The sequence below is a fragment of the Mytilus californianus genome, unplaced genomic scaffold (assembly GCF_021869535.1).
Source record: "Mytilus californianus isolate M0D057914Y unplaced genomic scaffold, xbMytCali1.0.p SCAF_4, whole genome shotgun sequence".
NCBI classification, from domain to species: domain Eukaryota; kingdom Metazoa; phylum Mollusca; class Bivalvia; order Mytilida; family Mytilidae; genus Mytilus; species Mytilus californianus.
Window position 1 is genome coordinate 18,628,512 of NW_026262690.1, and position 25,098 is coordinate 18,653,609.

A 25,098-nucleotide genomic window follows, 5' to 3' on the forward strand; every position below is an offset into this window, starting at 1 on the left:
TATGAAAGCTCTGTATTACTGAAAAATTATTACACCAGGGTTTTCGATATCACAAACTAGTCAACACATTTACTAAATTTTATCATCGTACAAGGACATCATTCGGAAATATAAATTAACATGCAGACATCTTATACGTTCAGGTATTTCACATCCAATCTTTTATGGTAATATTCTTTACAACGCACAAAAATGTCGGCATTCACCTCAAAAGCTAACCAAACCTTTAAACAGACTTATTCGGAAGGGATATAGTTACGATACTGTTGTCAAGTCATTAAGGATTGCATATTTTGGTATTAATATTGATTCACTCATAGGGTCTTTGCATCGGAAATAAACACATTTATTCTAAAACCAGTTGTTGGCATGATACGGGTTATGTTCTTCTTATATATTTTATGATGGTATGATACTAAATCCCTAACGGGAGGGATTGTACTTAATATTTCATATGATGAAGACATAATCTTTCAATCAGTTTAATTGAGGTCTGGAGCTGGCATGTCAGTAACTGCTAGTAGTCCTTTGTTAATTTATGTATCATTGTCATTTTGCTTAGTTTCTTTTGTTACCTCTTCTGACATCCGACTCGGACTTCTTTTAAGCTGCATGAGTTTTGCTGTGCGTATCGCTGTGTGTTTCTGCATGAGTCTTACTGTGCGTATTGCTGTGTGTTTCTTTATTCTACATTGGCTAGAGGTATAGGCGAGGATTGAGATCTCACAAAACATGTTTAACCCCGCCGCATTTTTGCGCCTGTCCCAAGTCAGGAGCTTCTGGCCTTTGTTAGTCTTGTATGTTTTTTAATTTTAGTTCATGTATATGTTAAAGGAGTTTAGTATGACGTCAATTTTCACTGAACTAGTACACATTTTCATTTAGGGGCCAGCTGAGGACCACCTCCGGGTGCGGGATTTTCTCGCTGCGTTGAAGACCCATTGGTGGCCTTCGGCTGTTATCTGCTCTTTGGCCGGGTTATTGTCTCTTTGACATATTCCCCATTTCCATTCTCAATTTTAAAGTAAAAAACGAACCAACATTCGGAGCTATATATACATATATATATATATATATATATATATACAAGTCTAAATTGAAAACAACGTTCAAACCTATGATTGCGTTGGATAAAAACCGCAATTTTTATACGTGTGCATGCAAAACAAATTTCTTGGTAGAGTGGTCTAAATACAGCACAAACAACATTTTCCAAAAGACCAAAAATAGTGAAAAAGTATATTTTAACAAAACGCATTTGACTAGCAGGTCGAACAACGGATGTTCTTAAACCCTGCTGACTGCCATGGCGATTGCCAAATAAACGGATCACCAGATGTAAAAATGGATCTTAATTTATTAATTAAATACCAAACAGAAAACAATAAACTTGCGGAAAAGATGGTATACCGCAAACATGAGGTGCAAAAATTTGTACACCATATCCGGATTTCGACAATTAATGTCTCTTCAGTGATGTTAGGAATCGAAAAGGTATTTGGAAGGCCATATAATTTACCTCAATTTGGGATTGACTCTTGAATTTTGAAGAGTCAAAATAGGATGAACGGATCATATAAACCCGAAGGGAAATATAATACAAGCCCAAACGAAAAAATATAAACAAGTCTAAATTGAAAACAACGTTCAAACCTATGATTGCGTTGGATAAAAACCGCAATTTTTATACGTGTGCATGCAAAACAAATTTCTTGGTAGAGTGGTCTAAATACAGCACAAACAACATTTTCCAAAAGACCAAAAATAGTGAAAAAGTATATTTTAACAAAACGCATTTGACTAGCAGGTCGAACAACGGATGTTCTTAAACCCTGCTGACTATATATATATATATACAAGGGAGTTACATTCCTTCATTCAAAACAATTTTCCATGACTTATAACAGCACGTTTCATTGAAACAATAACCTTATTTTCATTCCATTGCAGAAGACCTGAGCTACCGAGTTGGCGATGAATTCCTCGGTGACTTATAGTCCACCAGCAGAGGTATCGACATAGTGGCAGGTTATAACATATACGGTACCAAGTTTACTGCACCATATGCGCATTTGACTATACATGTACCTTCATTGCTGCTCAAAGCAAAATATTTGAAAATCAAAACCAAAAACTAACTTGAACGAAAACAACACTTTGTAAATCTCGTATTTTCGAAGTGCTTTTCTGGATTAAAATACAACAAAAAAAAAACCGCCCAAACCCCAAAAGCCAAGGATGTATAAATAACCAAAACGTGAAGAGCTATGTGACAAAAAGTGACATAAAAAATATAGCTTAATTCTTCTAAGGTCAACTTTGCCTGTTTGTCTGGGGAAGTTGGAAACTAAGTTTTCTTATAATTCTTAAATTTATTAACGGAGATCTAGAATGTAAGAAACGTTTGTTATAAATCATGACTGTACTGGGCATCGACTACAGAGCTGCTGATTCTCTTGTGTACTAAAAGTCCATCAGCAGCGGTATCAACCTGGTGCTAGATGACGAAAATAACATTTTATACATTTCGAGCATCCGTAGCGCTTTTCTTGTTTTACCTTCATCACGAACACTCAAACCCAATCATTTGAAAGTCAAGTATGTATAAATACCCAAATCCTGAATATCTGATATGAGCGGAAAGGGCCAAAAAGTATAGCCAAATTTCGGCCAATGAATCAGAGCTATACACGAGGTAGATCCATTCCTTAATTTAACTTAATTTTAAACTAACAGTTGTTGTATAAAGCTGCTTGGTGCAATGACAAAAGACGAATATTTAAACACGATGTTGATACTTTAATCTTCACATGAATGTTATTCCGTAAATTTTATTTTATTCATCGTAGATACTGGTGTTATTTTTCTTATTATTCGTATGAGGTTGGCAAGTAGTGCATATCCATACAGAATCAACAATAGTTAAAATATGAAGACGTTGTTAAAAAGTCATTATTTGTGTTCTGATACAATGTATATAGTTTGGAATATTTTTACACTATGCTTATACAACAAATTTAAGCATCTTGTATAAACAATTGTATGCCTTGCAATGACGTACCAGATTGAAATATACTTAATATTATCATCACAAATTTTTTTAAACAGGGTTTTTTCAGATATCATAAATTGGCTAAATCTAAACTTTATTACACACATTGGAATAAACTGTCACAGGGAAGGATCATCCAACTTGGCGCAGAGACTTAATATAAATTATGGCAAGACGGTACTTGTCAATGCCTTCTCGGAAGTGAATGGGAAAAAAACAAATGTGTGTCTCTTCAGCGTATCATCTCCCTTTGGATATTTCCACAACTTATGTTTTTTTGAGAAAAAAAAATCCCAGATATTAACATTTTTCGCAGTGATACCAAATAGCCTATCATCTAATCTTAGATTCACTCAATAATATTTCATACCCCGAAAAAAAAAATTTATAAGTCGTGTGTTAAACAAATTTTTGAAACGATCACACGATTTATAGTTACCACCCAATAATATACAATGCAAATAACATTATATAAAGTAGTTACGTCCGAAGCGCTTTTCTGGATTAACTTTCACCGGGTATGCTCAAAGCCAAAAATGTAAAAGTCAAGGATGAATAAACACTTGAAAACGTGTGGAGATCAAAATAACATTTCTATATTGTACTATTAACCTTGTTGAGAGTTTAAAAATGATTGATTTGATTAGTTTTAGAACAATAGTCCCTCCCATTAACCACTAAATATCTTACTAAATATAAACACAATTTGATACATGCTGATTCTTTCATTCAAACTGTTATATCTATGTTAAATTCCGTATCAAGACAAACAGAACATTTAATTGTAGCTAATTTTTGAATAAATAACATTGCAGCTAAACACCTGTCATTTTCTGGAAGAATTACCTTGTACTTTAGAATAATATAGCATTTGTCCCGAATACAAACCAAAAAACTAATGACTAAACCCTACAATCAATAATTTGTAAAAGGTTCCAACTGGGACTATTATACTAATAGTCTATTATACTAGTCCCAGCTAGGTTCCAATGTATACTAATAGTCCCAGGTTTCAATGTATACTAATAGTCCCAGGTTCCAATGTATACTAATAGTCCCAGGTTCCAATGTATACTAATAGTACCAGGTTCCAATGTATAAGTGTTTGTCCTTCATTATTAGATTAATGATTATTTTTATTACAGCAATCCTTTTTTTTTAATTGATGACCGAATTATTTTTAACGATTTACTGATTGATTGTACATAATTGAACCCCAACAAAGCTATTTCAGCATAGAAAAATGGAAATGTTGGATATACAGAACTGAGACATCAACCCAACGACATCGTTTTGCTGATTGCGAAAGTTTCGTACATATGTGATCAGAAGACGTTAAAAAAGAAGCGTGGATTTGATATCCTGAAAGGCCTTCTAATTTAATTTTGATAATGCACAAAATCCTCATCTGCTTTGCATTCTATATCATCATTCCGTCCTTGTTTAACTAAAGTCGTAAAAATAAAGTTTAAGAAAATTTTCTAAAACAAATATTGTTGTTTAAAACAAAAAGTGAAATAAAAAAAAAGTTTGAATGGATTGTTTACTGAAGAGGAAAATTTGAATTACAAAACATGTATTACTGAATATGGATTTCTCTGAAATAATCAAATTAGCAATTTCAAACAAAACGTGACCTTCTTTTCTTTGATAAACTATGACAACAAATGTTTTGTCTACACCTGACCTATTCAAAGAAACATAGAGAGTAAACAAGGTTGTTTTAAAGTTTGTTTTCATTTTTCTTTTCTTCATTTATATTGCTAGGTAAATGTAGAATGATTTCAGCTTTTTTAACACAGATCTCGAATTACTCTGTTCATTTTTTTTTTTGGCATGACAAGTCTATAAGAGCGGTAATAGATGTCAGATTTTAATTCACAGCTGTTCAAGATTTAATAATTATCTTGGGAGTACAAGTAAAGAGTTCATTTTTTCAGCATTTCGAACTGCCTCGGTGGACTTGTGGAAGCGTGCTCGACTCGAGTGCGGTATGTCATAGGTTCGATCCCTTGCCAGGTCAAACCATGCAAAGACTTGAAAATCAGTAAATGCTAAGAACGCGGCATTTAGGGGTAACAGCAAAGACTAGTCGGCTCGGAGTCGAATAACGTGTCTGTGTAGGGTGACATCTATTTTGTGGACGTTTAGAAATACTATAGATTAAAAGAATCTAGGAACAGCATAATGATTAGCAATAACAAATATATGAAAATGTTTAAATACCTGAAACCGGAAGCATGTTCAACCACTGTTCCAGTGGTTTTTGCCTATATTTTAAAAGTAGACAGAAACTCTACAGTGACGATTTGTTAACCAATTAAAGCCAGTGGCGCTTGGGGGGATTGGCACTCTTTTCCCTCTTTTTTTTTAAATTCTTTTAATGTAAAATTTCTTTATTTCTTCAGAATTTTAACTAATTTCCCCTTATTTAGCGTATTCTAACTATTAGCTTTACGATTCAACCATAACAGTATTCTATGACTGATGCCCCTGTATTATTATTTTCACAATAACAGTATTTTATGACTGATGCCCCTTTATTATTATTTTGGAAATTAAGAATAGAGGGTCGTTCCTCTGTCATATAAATAATCATATAATTAAGATAAGAAAAATAGTTAAAATACTAAAGAAATTAAGAAATTTTACTTTAAATGAATTTAAAAATGAAGTGGTGGGTTCATTTCCAAAGCGCATGTGCTTATGCGTATTAGAAAAAAAAAAAGAATAATCTTTGAACAACCTTCCATGACACATTAATAGTTTCATTAGCCAACATTATTAATAACGTACTTAAAATGTATATAATACCAATGGTGTAAGTCAAGTTTCTGAAACGGCGAATTCGCAGCAATAGCAAATGATTATACATAAACATATCAAGGCATAACTGCAATCTTTTTTCATAAGGGTTTAGACTTGTCTTTGTTGTCATAGAATAGGAGTTCCTTCATAATATTAGTTCCAAATGGAAGAAATATTCTGCAATACTATTTCCACTGAAACAAATATTACAGTATTTGTTCCTGACTGAATAATGGGTATAGGCTATTTGTTCCTGACTGAACAATGGGTATAGAATATTTGTTCCAAACGGAACAGATATATTATAGCATTGTTTATAACTGAGATTACTTTATAAAGTTTCTAGAGGAACGTTTGTCAGGAGAAACAAATATATGTTGACATCATCATTGAATTACGCTCGAGACAAAAAACTCAGATATCTCTTCAACACTGGGCATACATCGAAAATATAAACTTTGACATTGACATAAAAGAACCAGACCAGATATTAAGGTTTCAACAAGCAACCCAAAAACTATAGTTTTTTTGTTATTAAAAGCTAAACAAATGTAAACACAGGCATTGCACCTCTACGAAGTTAAGGTACCCTTCATACAAACCAATCAATAACGCGAACATCCTTAACAAACTATCCCAGTCTGCTTTACATCAGAAGCAAATACAGAAATACCAATTTAACTACGGGACCTAGTACACACCTTAAAATGACACAAATAAAAATCAGTCGAGAAGGAGTATATAAACTCATTAAAAAACATAAACACAAAGACCAAGCCCAGGTTTAGATAAAATTGCTGTCAAAATACGGAAGGAACACATCGACATAACCTCAAATATATTTACAATCATCTTCAGTAAATATCTAGATTGAACATGCAAAGTGCAATCAGATTGTAACCATGTTTACGTGCCTTTGGTTTTAAAACATGGAGACACATATCATCCTGGAAATTACAGAGCAATATCAACCACTTGCACCTCGTGTAAATTACTTGAACATATACAAGCCAGCAGCATATGATGAAACACCCCACTACAATACTCTATGAACTACAATATGATTTCAGAGCAAAACGATCATGCGAATCACAGGTAATATCTCTTTACACCAGCTACCTCAAAACAATGATAAAAACAAACAAAAAGTGGCCTTATCACACCTTCTGTGAGACTTTCAATTAACACAACCTTTCGGAGTTTTGGGTCCTCAATGCCCTTAAACTTCCTACCTTATTTGACCTTTAAACGTTTTGATGCGAGCATCACGAACGAGTCTCTTGTAGACGAAACGGGCGTCTCGGTAGTGGCGTACAAAATTATAAGCCTAGTATCTTTGAAGAGTTTTTTTTTAAGGTAGCACTACAGTCTAACAATGATTTTTTGAAGATATTTTTTTTATCACATAATTTTGAATTAAGTATTATTCTGCACAGTTTGTAAAAATCCCAAAGTCATTATCATATCACAACAGGGGGTAAATTGATAATGAACTTATGTAAATAAAAGCACATGGTAATTAATCTAAATATATAGGCATTTGGGAGGGGCTAATATGTCAATCATCTGTTGATACTAGTGTCCAGCTGTTAATCCCTGACCACAAGATAAATATTGTGGTCTTACCTCATTGTATTGCAACAAAAGTAATTTATATAACATGTTTATAAACAGAGAAAAAGAAAAAGATATGAAGGAAAAAATCTAAAGGGAAGAAATCTACAAAAAATGAAAACAAATATGGAAAAGAGTGTGAAAGTATCTTTGAAAGCCTCTGACTGCCTGTATAAATTTCTTCTATTTGGTCTTCTACATTTAAATACAGTTTTAGGCATTTTAACCAATTTTAAGTTTATGTGAAATTTTTCAATTCCATAAAACTCAAAAATCATGTGGGAGTGTCTTTTTTTAAAGAAGTGGATGGTCTTGGATCTTTTCATTTACATGTCTTTTGATGCACAATTTTAATGTTCTAGCTTAAATTTCAGTAATAGTATATTTCTTTTTAAAATACAAATGAAATTTATTCTTTATAGTGAGAATAATGATGTTAAATATTGATTATATGCAGCTGGTCAATCCTGTTATTCTCTTATCTTAGACTGTCTGGACAGAGGCGGAGCTTTGTCTATATTTAATTACTACATCACAGATATTGGTCAAATCTGTGACGTCAAACTCCCGCCAAATGCCAAGTTAGTGTTGCACAGTGCCACACATAATGCAAAATTTACAGTATAAGAGCATCAAAGAGACAAAGTGTGTGGTTCTATTGATAAAGTAATGGTGTCAGAATACTCCTGGGGTGTTCCCAGTGGAATTTTTGTATTTATATTGCATTTATAGGGGTTCTAAGGGGGAAATTCCGTTTTTAGGTCATTTCTCAGAACAATTTTTCATGAGATTTGTTAGGAAAAAATGAAAATATAAACTTTATGGATACCCCCTTTGGCTTGACTTTGATATATGTGATTAAAGGGAGTATTTTCTACAATACCGTGTCCCAGTTTTTGGATAATTTGTTTCTAAATGAATTTATAGGTCTCCAAAGATGAGAGGTGAAATGAGGTTTGGCACCCAGCAGTTAAATCAATATATCTTCTTACTGGAGGCATATATCAAAAATCTGAGACACAGTTTTGCAGTTTGTATATGGTTGATTAAAGGGATGAAAACAAATTTTTACTACCATTTGACCTGAATGTGCCATTTCCATCCAAGTTGGAAGACCACTTTTTTGGCAATTAATGAGCTATATTTTGAGATTTATCATACCAAAAATTAATTTATCTATGGATTAAGAAAGAGTAATATTTCAGCTTTAAAATGAGTTAAAGATTTTAAAAATCCATTGAGTAGTTTTGGAGAAATTAATCTTTAAAGACTGTTGGTTGGAGTCAGAAAATTCTGACTGTAGTGCTACCTTAAGAATACGATACCCGTTTTTGTTTGCATTATCCTCCTGTATATTGGATCACTTTTTAAAATAAAATTGTAAAGTTCAATAAAAAGCAAAAACTGAACTTTAGTAACATAAAAGTTAAATAAATAATATAAATACACACACACACACGTATATATGTATATGAGCACCCCAGAGCACCCAATCCTCATTTAGTACTTTGTGGTATACCACAAAGAGAAAATTAATCAGGTATTTAGACAAATCATTTGAAACGAAATGTTCCGAACGAATGATAAGAAAAGCCCGGGAAAGAGAAAAACAAACAAAGACCACGTTTATTCAAAGCTTTCATAGTATGTATCATTTATCATTGGTATTGTCATTTTTATGTAAAGATACACTACACTATTAAGAAAATCTTCAATACATTATGTGTCAAATATAATTATTATACTGCACAGGCACTGGTACCGTATAGGCAGACTTATCGGTCGTCCCACTGTCTATATCACTCTGCTCAGCTCTTTTAAAATAAATTTGCATATCACGGCTTTGTGACGTCAAATACCTTGACCCGGCCTTAATAACTTTGACCCGGACATATCAGCGACGTCATAATGCAGTTCTGCCAACTTTTAATAATGCAAATGCGTGAGATTTGGCCAAAATCGTAAAGATCAAAGAGAAAAAACAATAGATCAATGGAAAATGCCGCCATAAGCATGAAAATGCTTAAGTCACACGCTAAATGCGTGAGACTTGGCAGCCCTTTATGATAATGTTTGAACCGACGTTGATAAGTTTGACCCGAACTTATCAAGTCATCTTCCGGTTTGCTGGTGAAACAAAGAAAACACTTCCTAAATAAGCAAATTCAGCCCGATAAATCAATTATCAGGTTGTCTGCATATTTAGATTGTAAAATATCAGCTGCTCGACACAATATGAAGGCTTTTTGGACTCGTTCGCTGCGCTCACTCGACAAACAGCTTCATATTGTGACTCGCAGCTGATATTTTACAATATCAATATGCAGACAACCTGATAATCATGATAATCGGTACATATATATGTCTCTGGTATAGGCAACCTTCCCCTTTCTTCCGTCAAGGTAACCAACTCATATTTCACAGCTCTGCTTCTTAACAATAATTTTCTATCAACTCCTGATCAAATTTCATGTGGAAGAGGGAGGAGGTCTATGATGCATTTTTGCTATTTTTCCTCTTCCACTATTATTTTTATAATTTTTTTAATTGTTTCTCTTCCCCTTTTAAACAGAGAGGATAGGATGTATTACGTGAATGTCAGTCCTTGTGTCCTAAGCATCCTTTTCTGTAGTTGTATAAAGGTTGAAATACTCCAGACTTCTGACTGGTCCTTATCTATCGGGACTAGAAGCACTATTGAATTTCAACGTTTATGTTTAACTGTAAATACTTTTAGCTAAATATTTTAGTCCATAATTTGATTTCAAGATATATTGAAGTATTTCTGGACCTCCACAATTCGATTTAAGCATATCCTGAAATCGATTTAAGCATATCATAACATGCAAAAGCCCTGATTGTTTTCTGCAGGAAAAAATGCCACTGAAAAGTTTTAAAATAGGCTGAGCAGATCTTTTAAATTGAATACAAGGAAAGAGCTACATGACCTACATGTACTACATGTAATGAATTGAGTGTATATGTACGTAAATGTCTAAAAACTGACTGGACATGACTTGTTAATTTGCTAAGTTTTTACAAATCATTTCAGAGCAACTAGTAGTCATGATTGCAACAGCCATTCTTTTTATAACCCATATGACCCTCTGTACTTATTATAACCCATATGACCCTCTGTACTTATTTAGAACTGCTTCAGCTGATTAGTGTTGACAGCAGGGAGTTCAGTCTTGCAATTCATGATCTATTAACTCTTTCCAGATGTGTTGTTATGAAAATCTGACAACCTTAATGCCCTTCTTGGAGTTAAAAATTTGAAAACTGTGAAAAGTTTTCAAAATCAGTCGGGTGTATTAAAATAAAAAAAAAATAGACTGTAATTGACCATATTTCGGCTTGGGAGGATTCAAAAAGATTTTATTTTTTGTTCTCTGGTTATTATTTCTTATTTGTATGTATATATATGTATACAAATATTCATCCTCTTTCCCAAGGTAAGACAAATATATAAATAAAGATAAAAACAATATATTTAGATGTGTTGAATGGTATTTTAATGTGTTCGGTGTTGTGCAGTGGTGTTTAGTGGTGAAAAGACCTACCATACAGTGAACCACAAATTTTAATGATGCATTTTTACATAGTCCAAGGCAAAAAGAGTTGTCTCCCTTATTACAAAGCTAAGAAAATATTTCAAAACGAAGTAAATATTTAGATCTAGTAACATGGTATATGTCTTAGACTGAATTGTACCATACACACTAATTAGCACCCAAAATGCACATACAATGCTACTATAGATTTGAATTTTTATAGCAGACATAAACATATTACTGTTTCAGCTTTCTGAAAAGTTTTGAACTACTTCTTTAGCATGTTTAGTTTACATTTCATCATGTTCATGATGAAATATTACATGTAGATGAAGTATTTTTAAAAATTAATGTGAAATTTAGTATTAAAGACATACTGGTAAATCCTTGATAGATGTGTCACATCAATTGTCACAAAAAGATTAAGCAACCTTGAGACTTCTGTGAAACATCTGTATACAAAATAAACAAATGTGATAGAAACAAATTAATTTGGTTGATATGTACTTATAATGTACAGTCTTCATGGTGAACTACAAACCAATCTGCACACTTATGCATAAAATTTACAAACCTTTTACAGTATGTTTTATTTTTAAACAAGTTTAATGGGTATTTAAACACTACATGTAGCATGTCAGTCAGGGGTAATACTTATACAAGTCATAGATATAAGAAGGTGTGGTATGAGTGCCAATGAGACAACTCTCCAACCAAGTCAAAATTTATAAAAGTAAACCATTATAGGTCAAAGTACGGTCTTCAACACAGAGCCTTGGCTCACACTGAACAGCAAGCTGTAAAGGGACCCAAAAATTACTAGTGTAAAACCATTCAAACGGGAAAACCAATGGTCTAATCTATATAAAAAACAAGAAACGAGAAAAACTTATGAACCACATCAACAAACGACAACTACTGAACATCAGATTCCTGACTTAGGACAGGTGCATGTTTATTTACTTGAAGATGTAAACTAATATTTACTTGAAATTCATTTTAAGATTTGGACCATCTCTCCTTAATCTTCTTCAAAAATGTACTAATACAAGTATAAAGGAGAAAATCAAACTTTTTAAACTTATATTAAGTCAAAAAAAAAAATGTGAATGTCTAAGGGTCTCTACCGCCAAAACAATTCACCTGTACAAGTAAATAAAAAACACTTGTATAAGTAGTACACCTGACTGCTTGTTGTGTAGGAAATTAAGACAAGTGGTCATGTTTATAGAGGAATTTGTTCTTACAGAAAAAATGTCAAGGAAAATATATTTTGCTGGAAGTATTAGGGCTGGTAGAGATGATGCTGATCTGTATGCCAGACTTATAGAACAGTTGAAACAGTATGGTAAAGTGTTGACAGAGCATGTTGGTAACACTTCAGTCGAAAAAGGTAAATCTAAAGAAGTACAAGACATATAATGAATCTTATTTTTTGTCGAGCCTGCATCATTTTGTCTTGGAAGAGAGACATTTCGATCCGATATTCCATCCTTAGTGTCATCTGCAGTGTCAACATTAAGGTTCAGTTTGTCAAACCTTCATGGAATTTTATGAAACTTGGAGCACACAGAAGATTTTTTTATGATGAAAAGACAGTAACTAGAGCAAGATTTTTAAAAGGGATTTTTTTTTTTATATTTCTGTATTTTACTGATAAATGGATTTTTTTTTGTTTTTTGGTAGTTATCCGTTAGATTCAATCTGGGTTAAAAACCGTTAGACCAATAAATTTGTTAAAGTTATAATTTAGGGGTCCTTCTGATTAATCTGCAGAAGGTATATATACATGTATATGAGCTGGAATTCCACCTCTTTGCACGCATGTGTCATAAATTGTTTCCACTCTTTAACTTTCAATCCCCTTGGAATTGAGTAATGAAACTTGACATAATTATTCACCACTACTAGAAGGTGTTTTGTGTACAAATTAAAAGGAAAAAAGCATAATTATATTGAAAATGATGATTCAAAACTTTGTTAAACTTGGCCACCCCATTCCATATGTGTAAATAAGTATGTGCTCTCTAACTTTATAACCTCTTAGAGTTAAGTGATGAATTAGTTGTGCATCAGTAAAATGTCTGCCTTCTGGTGGTAACGTCTATGTTTAAGTGAAATAACCCTGATTATTTCTATAATAGGCATCACAATTTACATATATTTACTCCAGCAATATCCTCTGTGATGTCTTCCATCACTATACTGTTGTCAAAAAGAAATCGAAACAGAATGATTAAAATTAACATCAGACAAGGTAAAATCTCACAGAATTCTTATAGAATTATAATAATGTATACTCTACACACTAACTATGAATCACACACAATTGTGATGAATACACATTTAATTGCAAGAGTAAGTCAGTTTTGATTGAAAACTGGTCAATAAACACAGGTGGATTAAGGGATCCAGGCCCCTCCTTTATGGAGCTACACATATGGTTAATGCATAGACGTTTTACAAGTCTTACTCCTAACGTTGCCCTACTAGGCATCTGATAGTTAGTTGTCAGACTTTAGCACATTTGATAGATATTTTAAAAAGTTGCATCACCCCATGGAAATAATTTTCTCCTGCCTCATATACATGTGTTTTATTGGATTTGATAATACATTTATTTCTTTCATCTCAATTATATTTTCAAAATCTTGAGGATTATGATGATTGTGTTCCAATAAAAAAATGTTTGGAGAAGAAATACATGTATCTAAGCTTCATGAATATTGTACATTTTTAGGTTTTAAACAGAAATAACATAATAATCTTTTATATGTATGTTAATGCTTTTTTTCAGAAGAGAAAGATTTAAGTGAGAAGGAAATTCATGACAGAGACATGGAATGGTTAAATGAAAGTGACTGTAGGTATTTAGATAGATGATAAAATAAAAGATTATTTGGTATATGGATAAAATGATTAAAGTGACGTACTATGGAAATCTTGTCAAATTTCACAAAAGAAATATAATTTGAGGAGTATGTTTAAAGTTTCTAAGAATGCCATTATGCACCTTGTATTTTGTTTTTTAATCCCAATCATTTTAAGGGGTTTTCGCCCTATTGAATCATGAATTTTGCCATTGCTTTATCTTACATTACACAATTATAAATAAACTCCAAAATCATCTAGTTGTTCTATGGAGGATTTTTCAGATGAAATTAGAGAGACAGCAAGTTCAATAATTTTTTTTTTCAATGAATCTGATCGGGTGAAATTTTTTCTTTTGATGTTTGACATTTTTGTCTCACCTTTGTGTGGAAAGCGAGACATAGGGATTGCTTTTCCAGTGATGGTGGGGGCATCAACAGTTGTTAAGTTTTCTGCTTAAGTTAGTTTGATAGATCATTAATATTTAATATAAATTTGCATTACTATCAGTACATTTCATTTTGACTACTGTTTCGATGCCCTGCCCCCTAAGTCCAGTCAGGTATATAACTCTATAGGGTTATTACAGAAAATAACTTGCATGTGTTATTACAGATACTTTTATGAGTTGTCTACTCTTTAATCCTTAAATTTACTAAATCTGTAATAACATATGTTTGTTATTTGTAAAATAAATCATAAATATTTTTATTTTTAATGGGCTCTAGGGAACACTTGAAACTTTGCGCAGAAACTAAATGCATAGCCTTGATAACTAACTATTAATTTAGATTAACACATTTTTCATTAACCATGGTAAATCAATGAGACAAGGCTTTTAAGTGATTAACTTAGCTGTAATAACAAGGCTTAGTTATTACAGGCATATTTGTTCTGTAATAACATAGGTGTGATATGCATGATTGGCAAACTATGAACTGTAATATCTTTCTATAGTTAAGTATATATAAAGACAGTAGCAATATCAATAGAACTTGTATACATTTTAACAAAACTAATGATGTATATTGTCCCTTTGAAACATGTAACATACATATGTTATCACAGTTCTTTGATTTTTTTGTCCACAATAACAAGCATATGTTATTTTTCTCTAATAACCCTATAGAGTTATATCCTTGACTGAAGTCCTGGTCTAGCAACTTTGAATTAACTAGCAATTTTCAATGTTAAGTTTTCTGCTTAAGTTAGTTCTATAGGATCTACTTGTGATAGATCAAAGATATTTTGTACGAAGTCACATTATTTATCAGTGCATATCAGTTTGAAGACAATTTCAAGGTCCTGGTCCCTTGGACATGGTCCAGTGACTTTGAATTAATAAGCAATTTTCAATGTTAAGTTTTCTGCTTGAGTTAGTTTGATAGGATCTACTTGTGATAGATCAATGATATTTTGTATGAAGTTGCATTACTATCAGTACATATCTGTTTGAAGACTATTTTGAGGCCCTGCCCCCTAGGTCATGGTCCAGTGACTGAATTAATTACAATTGTCAATGTTAAGTTTTCTGCTTATGTCAGTTTGAGAAGAACTTCTTGTGACAGATCAAATATTTTGTATAAAGTTGTATTGCTATCAGTACATCTCAGTTTGTCGACCATTTCTAGGCCCTACCCACAAGATCATGGTCCAGCGACTTTGAACTAATAAGCAATGTTGCTGTCCATCAGATTTTCTTTTTCGGAATTATATGCGGACAGCAGAGACAAATCTCTTGTGTCAACAGTTTATTAGAAATATACACTAAAAGCAGCAATGTATTGATTCTAAGGTATCTTTGTTTGCCATTTATACCTGTATTACTTGTTCCCTTAGTGTTGCAGTGAGTGTAGAATTCGTAATGTTTTAAACCAGTTTAAAATGAATCGAGAGATATTTTGTAATTGCTTCTCCTTCAATAGAGCAATAGGGGATACCTTAGATTTTAAAACAGTCCTTACAGGGAATAAATTATCAAGTGCATAAAGTACAAAAAATATAGATTTAAACAGATAATTTATAGATTAAAAATTCGTAAGGGTTCCGCGGAACCCAGTGTCTCGCCTACTTTTTCTGTTAGTCGCAGGTTTATGAATCTAATAAATGTTTTAAAAACTTTAACTGCAGTATGTAATGTTAACTGGAAGAAAAACTAATTCCATTTATAAGTAATATACGGAAAAACAGGAAATACATTTTTACAAAATTTCCTTCTAGATACTAGCTTTTGGTCATAAACAAGCTTCTGTCCAAGTTTGGTACAAATCCAGGATAGTTTAAGAAAGTTATTAAAATTTTAAAAACCTTAACCACAGAGTGACTGTAATGTTAACTGGCAGAAAAACTAAGTCCATTTATAAGTAAAATACGGAAAAACAGGATTTTTTTTTTACAAAATTTGCTTCTGGATACTATCTTATGATCATAAACAAGCTTCTCTCCAAGCTTGGTACAAATCCAGGATAGTTTAAGAAAGTTATTAAAATTTTAAAAACTTTAACCACAGAGTGCATGTAATGTTAACTGGCAGAAAAACGAAGTCCATTTATAAGTAAAATACGGAAAAACAGGATTTTTTTTTTTACAAAATTTACTTCTGGATACTATCTTATGATCATAAACAAGCTTCTGTCCAAGTTTGGTAGTAATCCAGGATAGTTTAAGAAAGTTATTAAAATTTCAAAAACTTTAACCACAGAGTGAATATTTGTGGACGCCGCCGACGACGATGCCGACGGAATGTAGGATTGCTATGACTCGCTTTTGCGACAAAAGTCGCAGGCTCTACAAAAATTAACCTCAATGAGTAAATAGCATATCTCTGTGTAATACTTTTAACTGGGAGTCAGATCAGACCTTGTTTAGTATAATGTTATATTCACTGAGATGTGAAAGAGAACAGCATTATACCCCATTTAAAGAATTAAAAAGTTTACAAAATTGACAAAATGTGTAATATTTTTAACTGGGAGTCAGATCAGACCTTGTTTAGTAAAATGTTATATTCACTGAGATGTGAAAGAGAACAGCATTATACCCCATTTAAAAAATTAAAAAGTTTTACACAGGAGGTACAAAATTGACAAAATGTTCTTTCTATTTTTACAGATTTAGTAGCCGAAGTAACACAACCTTCCCTTGGTGTAGGGTATGAAATAGGAAGGGCAGTAGATTTGAAGAAAACCATACTTTGTCTATTCAGACCACAAACAGGCAAAAGTAAATTATTTCCTCTTATACTGTAAATTTAGAAATTTTTGCATTGTCTTTATTATTGTGAACATTGCTATAGAATAGGTTTTGCCAAAAAAGTCACATTTTTGATTTTGATATTATGGTATATTTGGCAAACACTAATCTTGCATTTTCTTCCATTGTTGAAAAATCACAATACTAAATGCACACAAAAAATTCTGAATTTAGAGTATTAATTCTTTATTACTGTTTACATCTACAAATACAACATTAACTAGATATTCATATTACATTTATACATGATTATGTAAATGATTTACATGACAATATTCAGGAGTGTGTCTACTTATTTAAATCTAACACTAAAGCCTTACACATTAAACAAAGCTTATTACAAAAAATCCAGATAAAGTAAGTGATACTTAACCCAAAAACCTTGGCTACATCATCATTAACTTGAAAATAAGGAGATGTGGTATGATTGCCGTTGCAGACAACAATCCAGCAGAGACCAAATGACAAGGATGTTAATACTTTTAAGTCACCATATGACCTTCAATAATGAGCAAACCAATACCATATAATAAGCTATTAAAGGTCCAGGCACTGTGTGTTTGTATATTGATCTTATTGGACATTTTACGTAATATATTTAAGAGACATTAAGGAAACTGTTTAAAAAACATAGAATGTGTTCATAATCAATTTTATAAGGAATTTTCATTATTATGAAAATAAAATTTTCTTTAGTATAGTTTAATTATTATTTTATATATATTTCAGGATTATCTGCAATGATTCGGGGTGCAGAGAATGGATCAACATTTATAGTTAAAGACTATAAAGAAACAGAAGCACCATCAATTTTTAAAGAGTTTTTTAAAGAAGAATTATAAAAAGTTTTTTATCTAACGGTTATTTCTTGTTCTGTTCAATTATCTATATTTAGATCACAACACCAAAGGAATATATTATTCTCCCAGAAAAAAATAGTTAAGCGCATATGGATGTTGCTTTGCCTGTCGGGCCTTCATCCATGTGTTCTTTTAAATAAATGGTTCAAGATGATATATTGAGTTTCCCTTGGTTAAAACTTATACAGATAGAAGATATAGGAAAGAAGAACAAACCTTTTGATACTAGAATTGATTATTTTCTATCAAATTCATTCCAGATTAATTTAATATCCTCAATATCCTGGTTTAATTCAAACAAATTTTAAACCAATGGAAGATAAAGTAAAGAGGGAAAAGAGTCTGCTAGGTTTTTAGTCACTAGGTTAAAATTAGAAATTGGTTCCCGAATGAGAATTTCGATTTAAATGAAACTTGTGTAGATAAAAGATATAAGGGTTGAGAAGGATCCCAATTTAGTTTTAGGTGGCCGAGTTAAATGAAACTTGTGTAGATAAAAGATATAAGGGTTGAGAAGGACCCCAATTAAGTTTTAGGTGGCCGAGTGGTATAAGTTGTTCATTTACAGTGATCACTAGTCTGTTAAACAAGCAACAATCAATCAATCTATATTAACACACACAGATTTTTGCTAAAGTGATTGTCAATTAACATATCATCGTTGTTACAAAGTACATAATTAAAACATTGCCTTTATTTGTTAGAAAAGGCATAATGATGGGCCAAACATCACTATGCTTTTGGCTGCAAATATATCTGTTAATTAAGTAATTTATGGTTGACTATGTCCTTATTTGAATAATATTATTTCTTTGCACTCTATGCCTTTCCCAATTTTCAACGAATTTACTTAACTGTATTTGTTCTTTTTGGTCAATCAGGTTAAGTTTGCTTATACAAGGTCATGTATGAAACACTTTTGCTTTTATTGCTGGTCACTTCTATATGTTTTAAAAACAAGATACAAAAGATGCCAAAGGGAAAATAAAAAATCATAAGTCGATGAAAAACCAACAATAACAATAATACCAGTTGAAAATGAAAAACAAATAGAAGACAAAACAACAGTCAACAAAACAAATACTACACAGAAAACTATAAACTGAATGGTATGACTTCAATTTTACTTCTCAGAACCTTTGGTACAATAGGTTCCTTGTAAGCAGCAAAATCCCCCTTCTGGAAACGTAAGCTCTAGAATATTGAATCAGCTTGGAGATATACTGAAATCATCACTTTGTGGTAAAGCTTAGTTCTCAATGTCAATATTTACTTTATCCTGTGTAATAGAAATATTCATCATACTCCCCAAACATTGAATTAATTAGTAAGAGGACATCACTGATAAAGTGGAACATGAAGTTATATGATATTGCTAGCTTCTTTTCATTCTTCCTGAGAAGCAACTGTATAGGTCTGCCTCATATGAATGAAGGAACAAGCGACAAAAAGGGGAGCACAGTTGTCTCCTTTTGAAATGCCGAAGTTCTATTGTAAAACTTGTCCTATTGTCTATTATCCTTCAATTACTACAAAAATGTTAATGATAAAAAGAATTTCATATCTTGTCTGTTTCATGCAATTATTTTTACAAAGCATGAGTTATCCCTTCCTTGAACAAGATATATATCTTAAATGTCTTTTTATCAATATTGCCATACTGTTTAACTTTTAGATTAACTGTTTACAAAATTTTGAATTGTTCGAAAGACTTAGGATTTTCTTCCCCAGGATTAAATTACCTTTGCTGTTTTTGGCAATACCTTTCGGAATTTTTGGCACTTCATACTTTTTTCAATTTGGCCTTTTAACTTATTTGATTCGTGTGTCAGTGATGAGGCTTTTGTAGACGAAACATGCACGTGGTGTACAAAATTATAAGCCTGGTAACTTTAATCAGTCTTTTAATAGACAATACATATGCTTTCATTCGAAATAGAAATTTTGTTTCCGAAAATAGATGAACAACTATGTATTTAATGAAACTGTTTGATATTTAAATAGGGAGTATATTGAGAGTTGTTTTCTACCAGAAGTTATTCTTCAAATATGCTGCTTTCTTTTTAATTTCCAGTAATGTATAAACCAGATCTAAAAGTTTGACGCATTGTTCAAATAGCAAATCTGTTTTCTGTTCATTAATGCAACTAATATCGAAATATTGTTCCCAAAATTTTGGTAAAATGCAAGAGTTAACTGATGGTGATGTAGATTTGATAAGAGCAAATGTTCAAATCTCGCATGGACGCGAGAAGGAGAGAGACGTGATAAATTCGAGACAACAGTAGTTGACCGATGTTCAAATCTCTTAAATCCATTAAGGATTAAATTAAGGTAAAAGAAATATGTGGATATCGCATGAACTCTAAAGGGAGCGAAACTTGATGCGTGGAAGGAAAGCGTCTTATGCTATACATGCATCACCCGCCATAATAATGGGTAAACATTTCACAATCGGTAAATTTACAACAGCTCGGAGAAAAGGCTAGCATTATCCTTTTAACTTCACGTTTCTCTATATAAAAAGTTCATTGACTTTATTGAACGCATCTAGCATCTGATCTGATTTACTATACACGAAAATCAAAAATGGCAGACAGCTATCAACAAAACAATGAATTACAGGCTACTGACTTGGAACGGGCATATTAAGAATGAGGCGTAGTTAAATGGGGTTGTAGGCACCAACCTTGTAACAGCACAACACAAGGACACATTGTAAAAATCAGCTTGAAAAGGCATGTAAAATCAGGTCGACACGAATTTCGAAGAAAGCTTTCAAATAAACGGAACTCCCCCCCCCCCCCCCCCAAAAAAAGAAAAAAAAAACAGAAGGAAAAGAATGTCAACATTGAAAGTGAAACAAGGGTAAACCATTTGATTGACTGATTCGATCCACAGAAACTCATTCTTATACAGGTAAAAACAATGATAAACATATATTTTAACCTATTATATGAAATCAAACAGTCCTAGAAAAATCAAATTGCACGAGCTCGCTATCTATTTATATCTATATTAATGTTTATATCTGGTTATATGACCTCGATGGTTAATAAGATGGCGTTGAGACTAATATACACACGAAATGTTGATACATGTTACCGAGCCCATGCATTGTAAATTGTTTATTTTAGACTTTTTTAATTTGGATATACTTTTTAGTATGTTATAAATCAAATATGAGAATTTGAGTTCAATCGGTGAACATTAATTTGACAGCTAATGCCCATTTGAATGAATCATTTTTGAAAATAGGGTCTATCGTAAAATTGTCATTTGTTGGTCCATTCACAGTTTGTGTATATTGCAGCTGTACCGTTAAAGTTTAAAGCTGTTTGTTGGATGCTATTTGATTCTAATCAACATTAAAATCTCAAATGAATAATATACTTTTGTCACATGTATATGTTTATTTTGCGCATACAGTAACTCTTTTATTGTTTTAGTTTACCCACTGCAGATCACATACTTAGATACGATTGATACATTAATCCATCTGTTGGAATAAGATTTACAGTTTTTTATTATAAAACGCATCAGCAGCCTCAAGTGTATTGTGCAATTGTTTTGTTTGTTCTATGTTGTTCCTGAAACCCTTGAATTAATTAAATTGGAAGAAGCAGAAGCAAGTAATGTGTCAAGGTCTAAAATAACATGTACATTATTACTGTTTATCTGATTGATTCTTGTATTGATAGAGTTTACTTTGTCATTTTTGCAGAACAAATTAAATGTGGAGCATTCCATTGCTATATTGTGAAATTTGTATCCATGTTCGATTCCCCCCAAAACATATGGTGTGGTTGCCTTTTACATGACAATTTTAAATTGGAACTTACTGAATACAGCTATCGCTGAGATTATGTCGAAAACCTAATTCAATTGTGTGCCTTCCAATAGGCGCTGGTGAACTGCTCCAGATGCGCATTTTGACAATAAATGTCTCTTCAGTGATACCGAAGCGATGACTACAGATCTGATGATACCACCGTCCACCACCAGCAGCAGTATCGATATAGTGCTAGTAAACGAAAATAGCACTTTATAAGTTTCGAAACTGTTTTCTGGATTTACTTTTAACATGAACAATAAAACCCAAATATTTGAAAGGTACGAATATGCAAATATCTAAAACGTGAAATCTGCTATAACTGAAAAAAGTCAAAAAGTATAGCCGAAATCAGACAAGGAATCGGAGCTATCCACGAGGGAGATATAGTCTTTACTTTAAAATGATTTCTAAGATTTATAACCGCAAATTTCAATAAAACGCGTTTCATTCCAGTACTTACTTAGCTACTGGGTTGGTGATACCCTCGGAGACTAACAGTTGTTGTATAAATTTAGCTGCCGCATGCACTAACTCATTACGAATATTAAAACAATATACTAATACTGTAATCTTCACTCAAATGTTATCCAGGAAAATTCATTTTATTCATCGTAGATACTGGTGCTATTTTTTCTTTTATTCATATGAAGTTGGCAAGTATTGCATATCCATACTGAATCATCAATATTTAAAATATGAGGACGTTGTTCAAATATTTCATTACGTGTGTTCTTGCAGAAAGATATGAATGTTTTACAACATTTTTATATCACAGAAGTTCGTATCTTGTATAAACATTTTTAGGCATTGCAGTGACATCTAAAATTGAAGAAATTTTTTTTGGAAACATAGATATCAAAATTTGTTGTAGTGGTACCAAATAGCTTATAATCATCTAATCTTAGATAGACCCAATGATACACTTTTCCCCTTATATCATTTGTTTTTATTATAGTTTTGTGATCAACAAAGCTTCGTAGTAGTCAAATGCTTAAAAGTCCCAATATCTAATTTTATACCATGAAAATAACAGTTTATAAATTAGTTTTTTTCTGGATTTACCTTCATCAGGAATGATCAAAGCGAAACAATGTGAAAGCCAAAGATGTATATGTACTTGAAACGTGGGAAGCTATATGACCAAAATATCCACTTCATATCTATATTGTACTATACTAACCTTGTTTATAGAGTCGGACAATTGATTTGATGAGTTTTAGAAAAATAGATACTCCCATATGTGTAGCAAGAACAATATTCTTGAACAGTATTTTCCAAAAGTGTCCCAATTTGTTTAATCTAAACCTCCAAAATGTATTAATTTGGACGATGACTAATGAAGAAATAGTAAACGATGGTATTTAAATTGTTTCGATTTGACAAATACTGTATCACATTAAAAGTTAAAATACTGCTATATATCATCTCTCATGTAGAATTAAACTTCTTCCCATTCCAGTGTTCCTCGTTAATACAATTTTTAGATATATTGACAGATTTTGCACTAACTGTTTCTGTTGACAGACTATTCCTTTGATCAATGATGAATGTAGACGTTGAGTTGAATTACACCTCTTTTTAATTAATTTTCAAGGATGCCCTCTAGTAGAATTAATAGTTTGTATCATTTATCATTGGTGTAACGATACTTTATTAAGAAAATATTTAATTATATTACATGTGAAATTTTTCAGGACCTTCATTTTTCGAATTTAGGATTGCCAGTATTCTATGGTAAAATCTCTATACCCTCTGGATATGTAGGGGTAATCGTCAACAGTTGGACCTCCAGTGTCTGCAATTGAATACACTGTCACTCATCCGTCAGGATTGGCAACAATCTTGGCCACACTTAACTGTTAACTGGGTGTAGATAAAATCTAGATGGGCTACACAATCTAGCGAAATCGCACATCCGTCTTAAAGATTGATAAGCATCCTTGCTTACATCACAGAAAGATGGCAGCTTAATATTCTATTGAGTAAAACCCAAAAAGCTGGGAAACCATACAATCTGGACTACAGATCCATCTGGCCAGTTGCCTGGCAACTTCTCTCTTTTTAAGATGAAATTTATCAGTACCAAGTTCCCATGGGATGAAATCAAATAACAGGAACAGATAATATCGGACTATGTGATTTCTCAGCTTGCAGTCCACTTTCCAACACCCTTTCACTGGACAATGGGGAGTCACGCTTGACCAACAATACCTTGACGCTGTGATTTTTTTCCTTACAGTTCTGCCAGTAGCTATTGGATCTACATGTTCTTCCTCAATGTCATTTAACTGGACAGGTTCCTCTTGATAAGGAAATACCTGAGCTGGCTTGTGGCGTTCAGTCTATAATCTGATCCTTCTCAATAGTTTTTCCTGCGTTCCCTGCTGGATAGGGCCTCCTTTTCTTATCTTCCCCAATTTTCCAGGGTCTTTACAAATAACCTCATTAACCATCCCCACCCCTCCCCATTCAATAAGATTTCAAATTAGTGTAGTACTACTATTTATCGAATCACTTTACTACAGTACGGACACACACTCATCAGCCTCTACTTTTGTTAATTGTACGCATGTCAAGTAAAACCAGTCATTTAATATACTATACTTTACCATTATCTCTCCAGTGTCTGAACCCTGACAAATAAATATTTCTTCACTTTACTGGACTTACCTGTTGAGGCTTGTAAAGTATCTTCACCCTGAAATACGCATTTCCCACAATCGGACGGCGAGGCCAGAATACTACGGTCACGACAAGTTTTATGTCTATCATGGTTGGTGTTAAAAACTACATGTTTGTGTTTAACTAGATAGATATACCCGGTTAGCCTCTTAATAATGATACCCGGAACTTTCCATGGGGGACTTAGCTTTTTGTTCTCGCCCTTAACTTGTGCTGTATCTTATATAAAAACCAGATATACCTCTGTGTATTGATTTAACTATACTCACAGGTCATAATGAATTTTCGTGCGAGCTTGGGTAATTTTGAATTTTTTCCTATCTATTTCATTTGACCTTCGAATGACTCTCATCATTCCAAATACATATTCATCACTTCCAGAGTTTCTTGAACTACCAATCAAATCAGTAGGCTGATAGGTCTCACGACCTAACATGAATCTAATCAGTGTTAAGCCAGTACTCCTGTTCAAACAGGAACGCATAGCTCCTGCTAACTGTGGCATAATATGTATGTTTTAGTTATCCTGTGATGAACTTTCAATGCATCAAACTGAATTCATCAAGCTAC

At 32.6% G+C, this 25,098-nt stretch overlaps 1 protein-coding gene across 2 annotated transcripts; it reads left to right on the forward strand.

Moving 5' to 3' along the window:
• Positions 1 to 8,986: 8,986 nt before the first annotated feature.
• LOC127737611 (putative 2'-deoxynucleoside 5'-phosphate N-hydrolase 1) lies at positions 8,987 to 18,009 on the forward strand. Of its 2 annotated transcripts, none has more exons than XM_052248454.1 (5): positions 8,987 to 9,118; positions 12,278 to 12,421; positions 13,826 to 13,891; positions 17,011 to 17,121; positions 17,881 to 18,009. In XM_052248454.1, the coding sequence occupies exons 1-5, from the start codon at positions 9,055 to 9,057 to the stop codon at positions 17,991 to 17,993; spliced, it is 498 nt and encodes a 165-aa protein (XP_052104414.1). In that variant the 5' UTR covers positions 8,987 to 9,054; the 3' UTR covers positions 17,994 to 18,009. The 2 variants fall into 2 exon arrangements, with proteins under 2 accessions (XP_052104414.1, XP_052104415.1); XM_052248455.1 differs by having other exon boundaries at positions 8,994 to 9,014.
• Positions 18,010 to 25,098: the final 7,089 nt, after the last annotated feature.

Excerpts from the sequence above, each read along its gene's own strand:
- LOC127737611 (XM_052248454.1), top strand. The coding sequence starts at position 9,055 with ATGATAAGAAAAGCCCGGGAAAGAGAAAAACAAACAAAGACCACGTTT. Across the intron at positions 13,892-17,010 it reads ATGGTTAAATGAAAGTGACT|ATTTAGTAGCCGAAGTAACA; the intron begins GTAGGTATTTAG and ends CTATTTTTACAG. Across the intron at positions 17,122-17,880 it reads CAGACCACAAACAGGCAAAA|GATTATCTGCAATGATTCGG; the intron begins GTAAATTATTTC and ends TATATATTTCAG.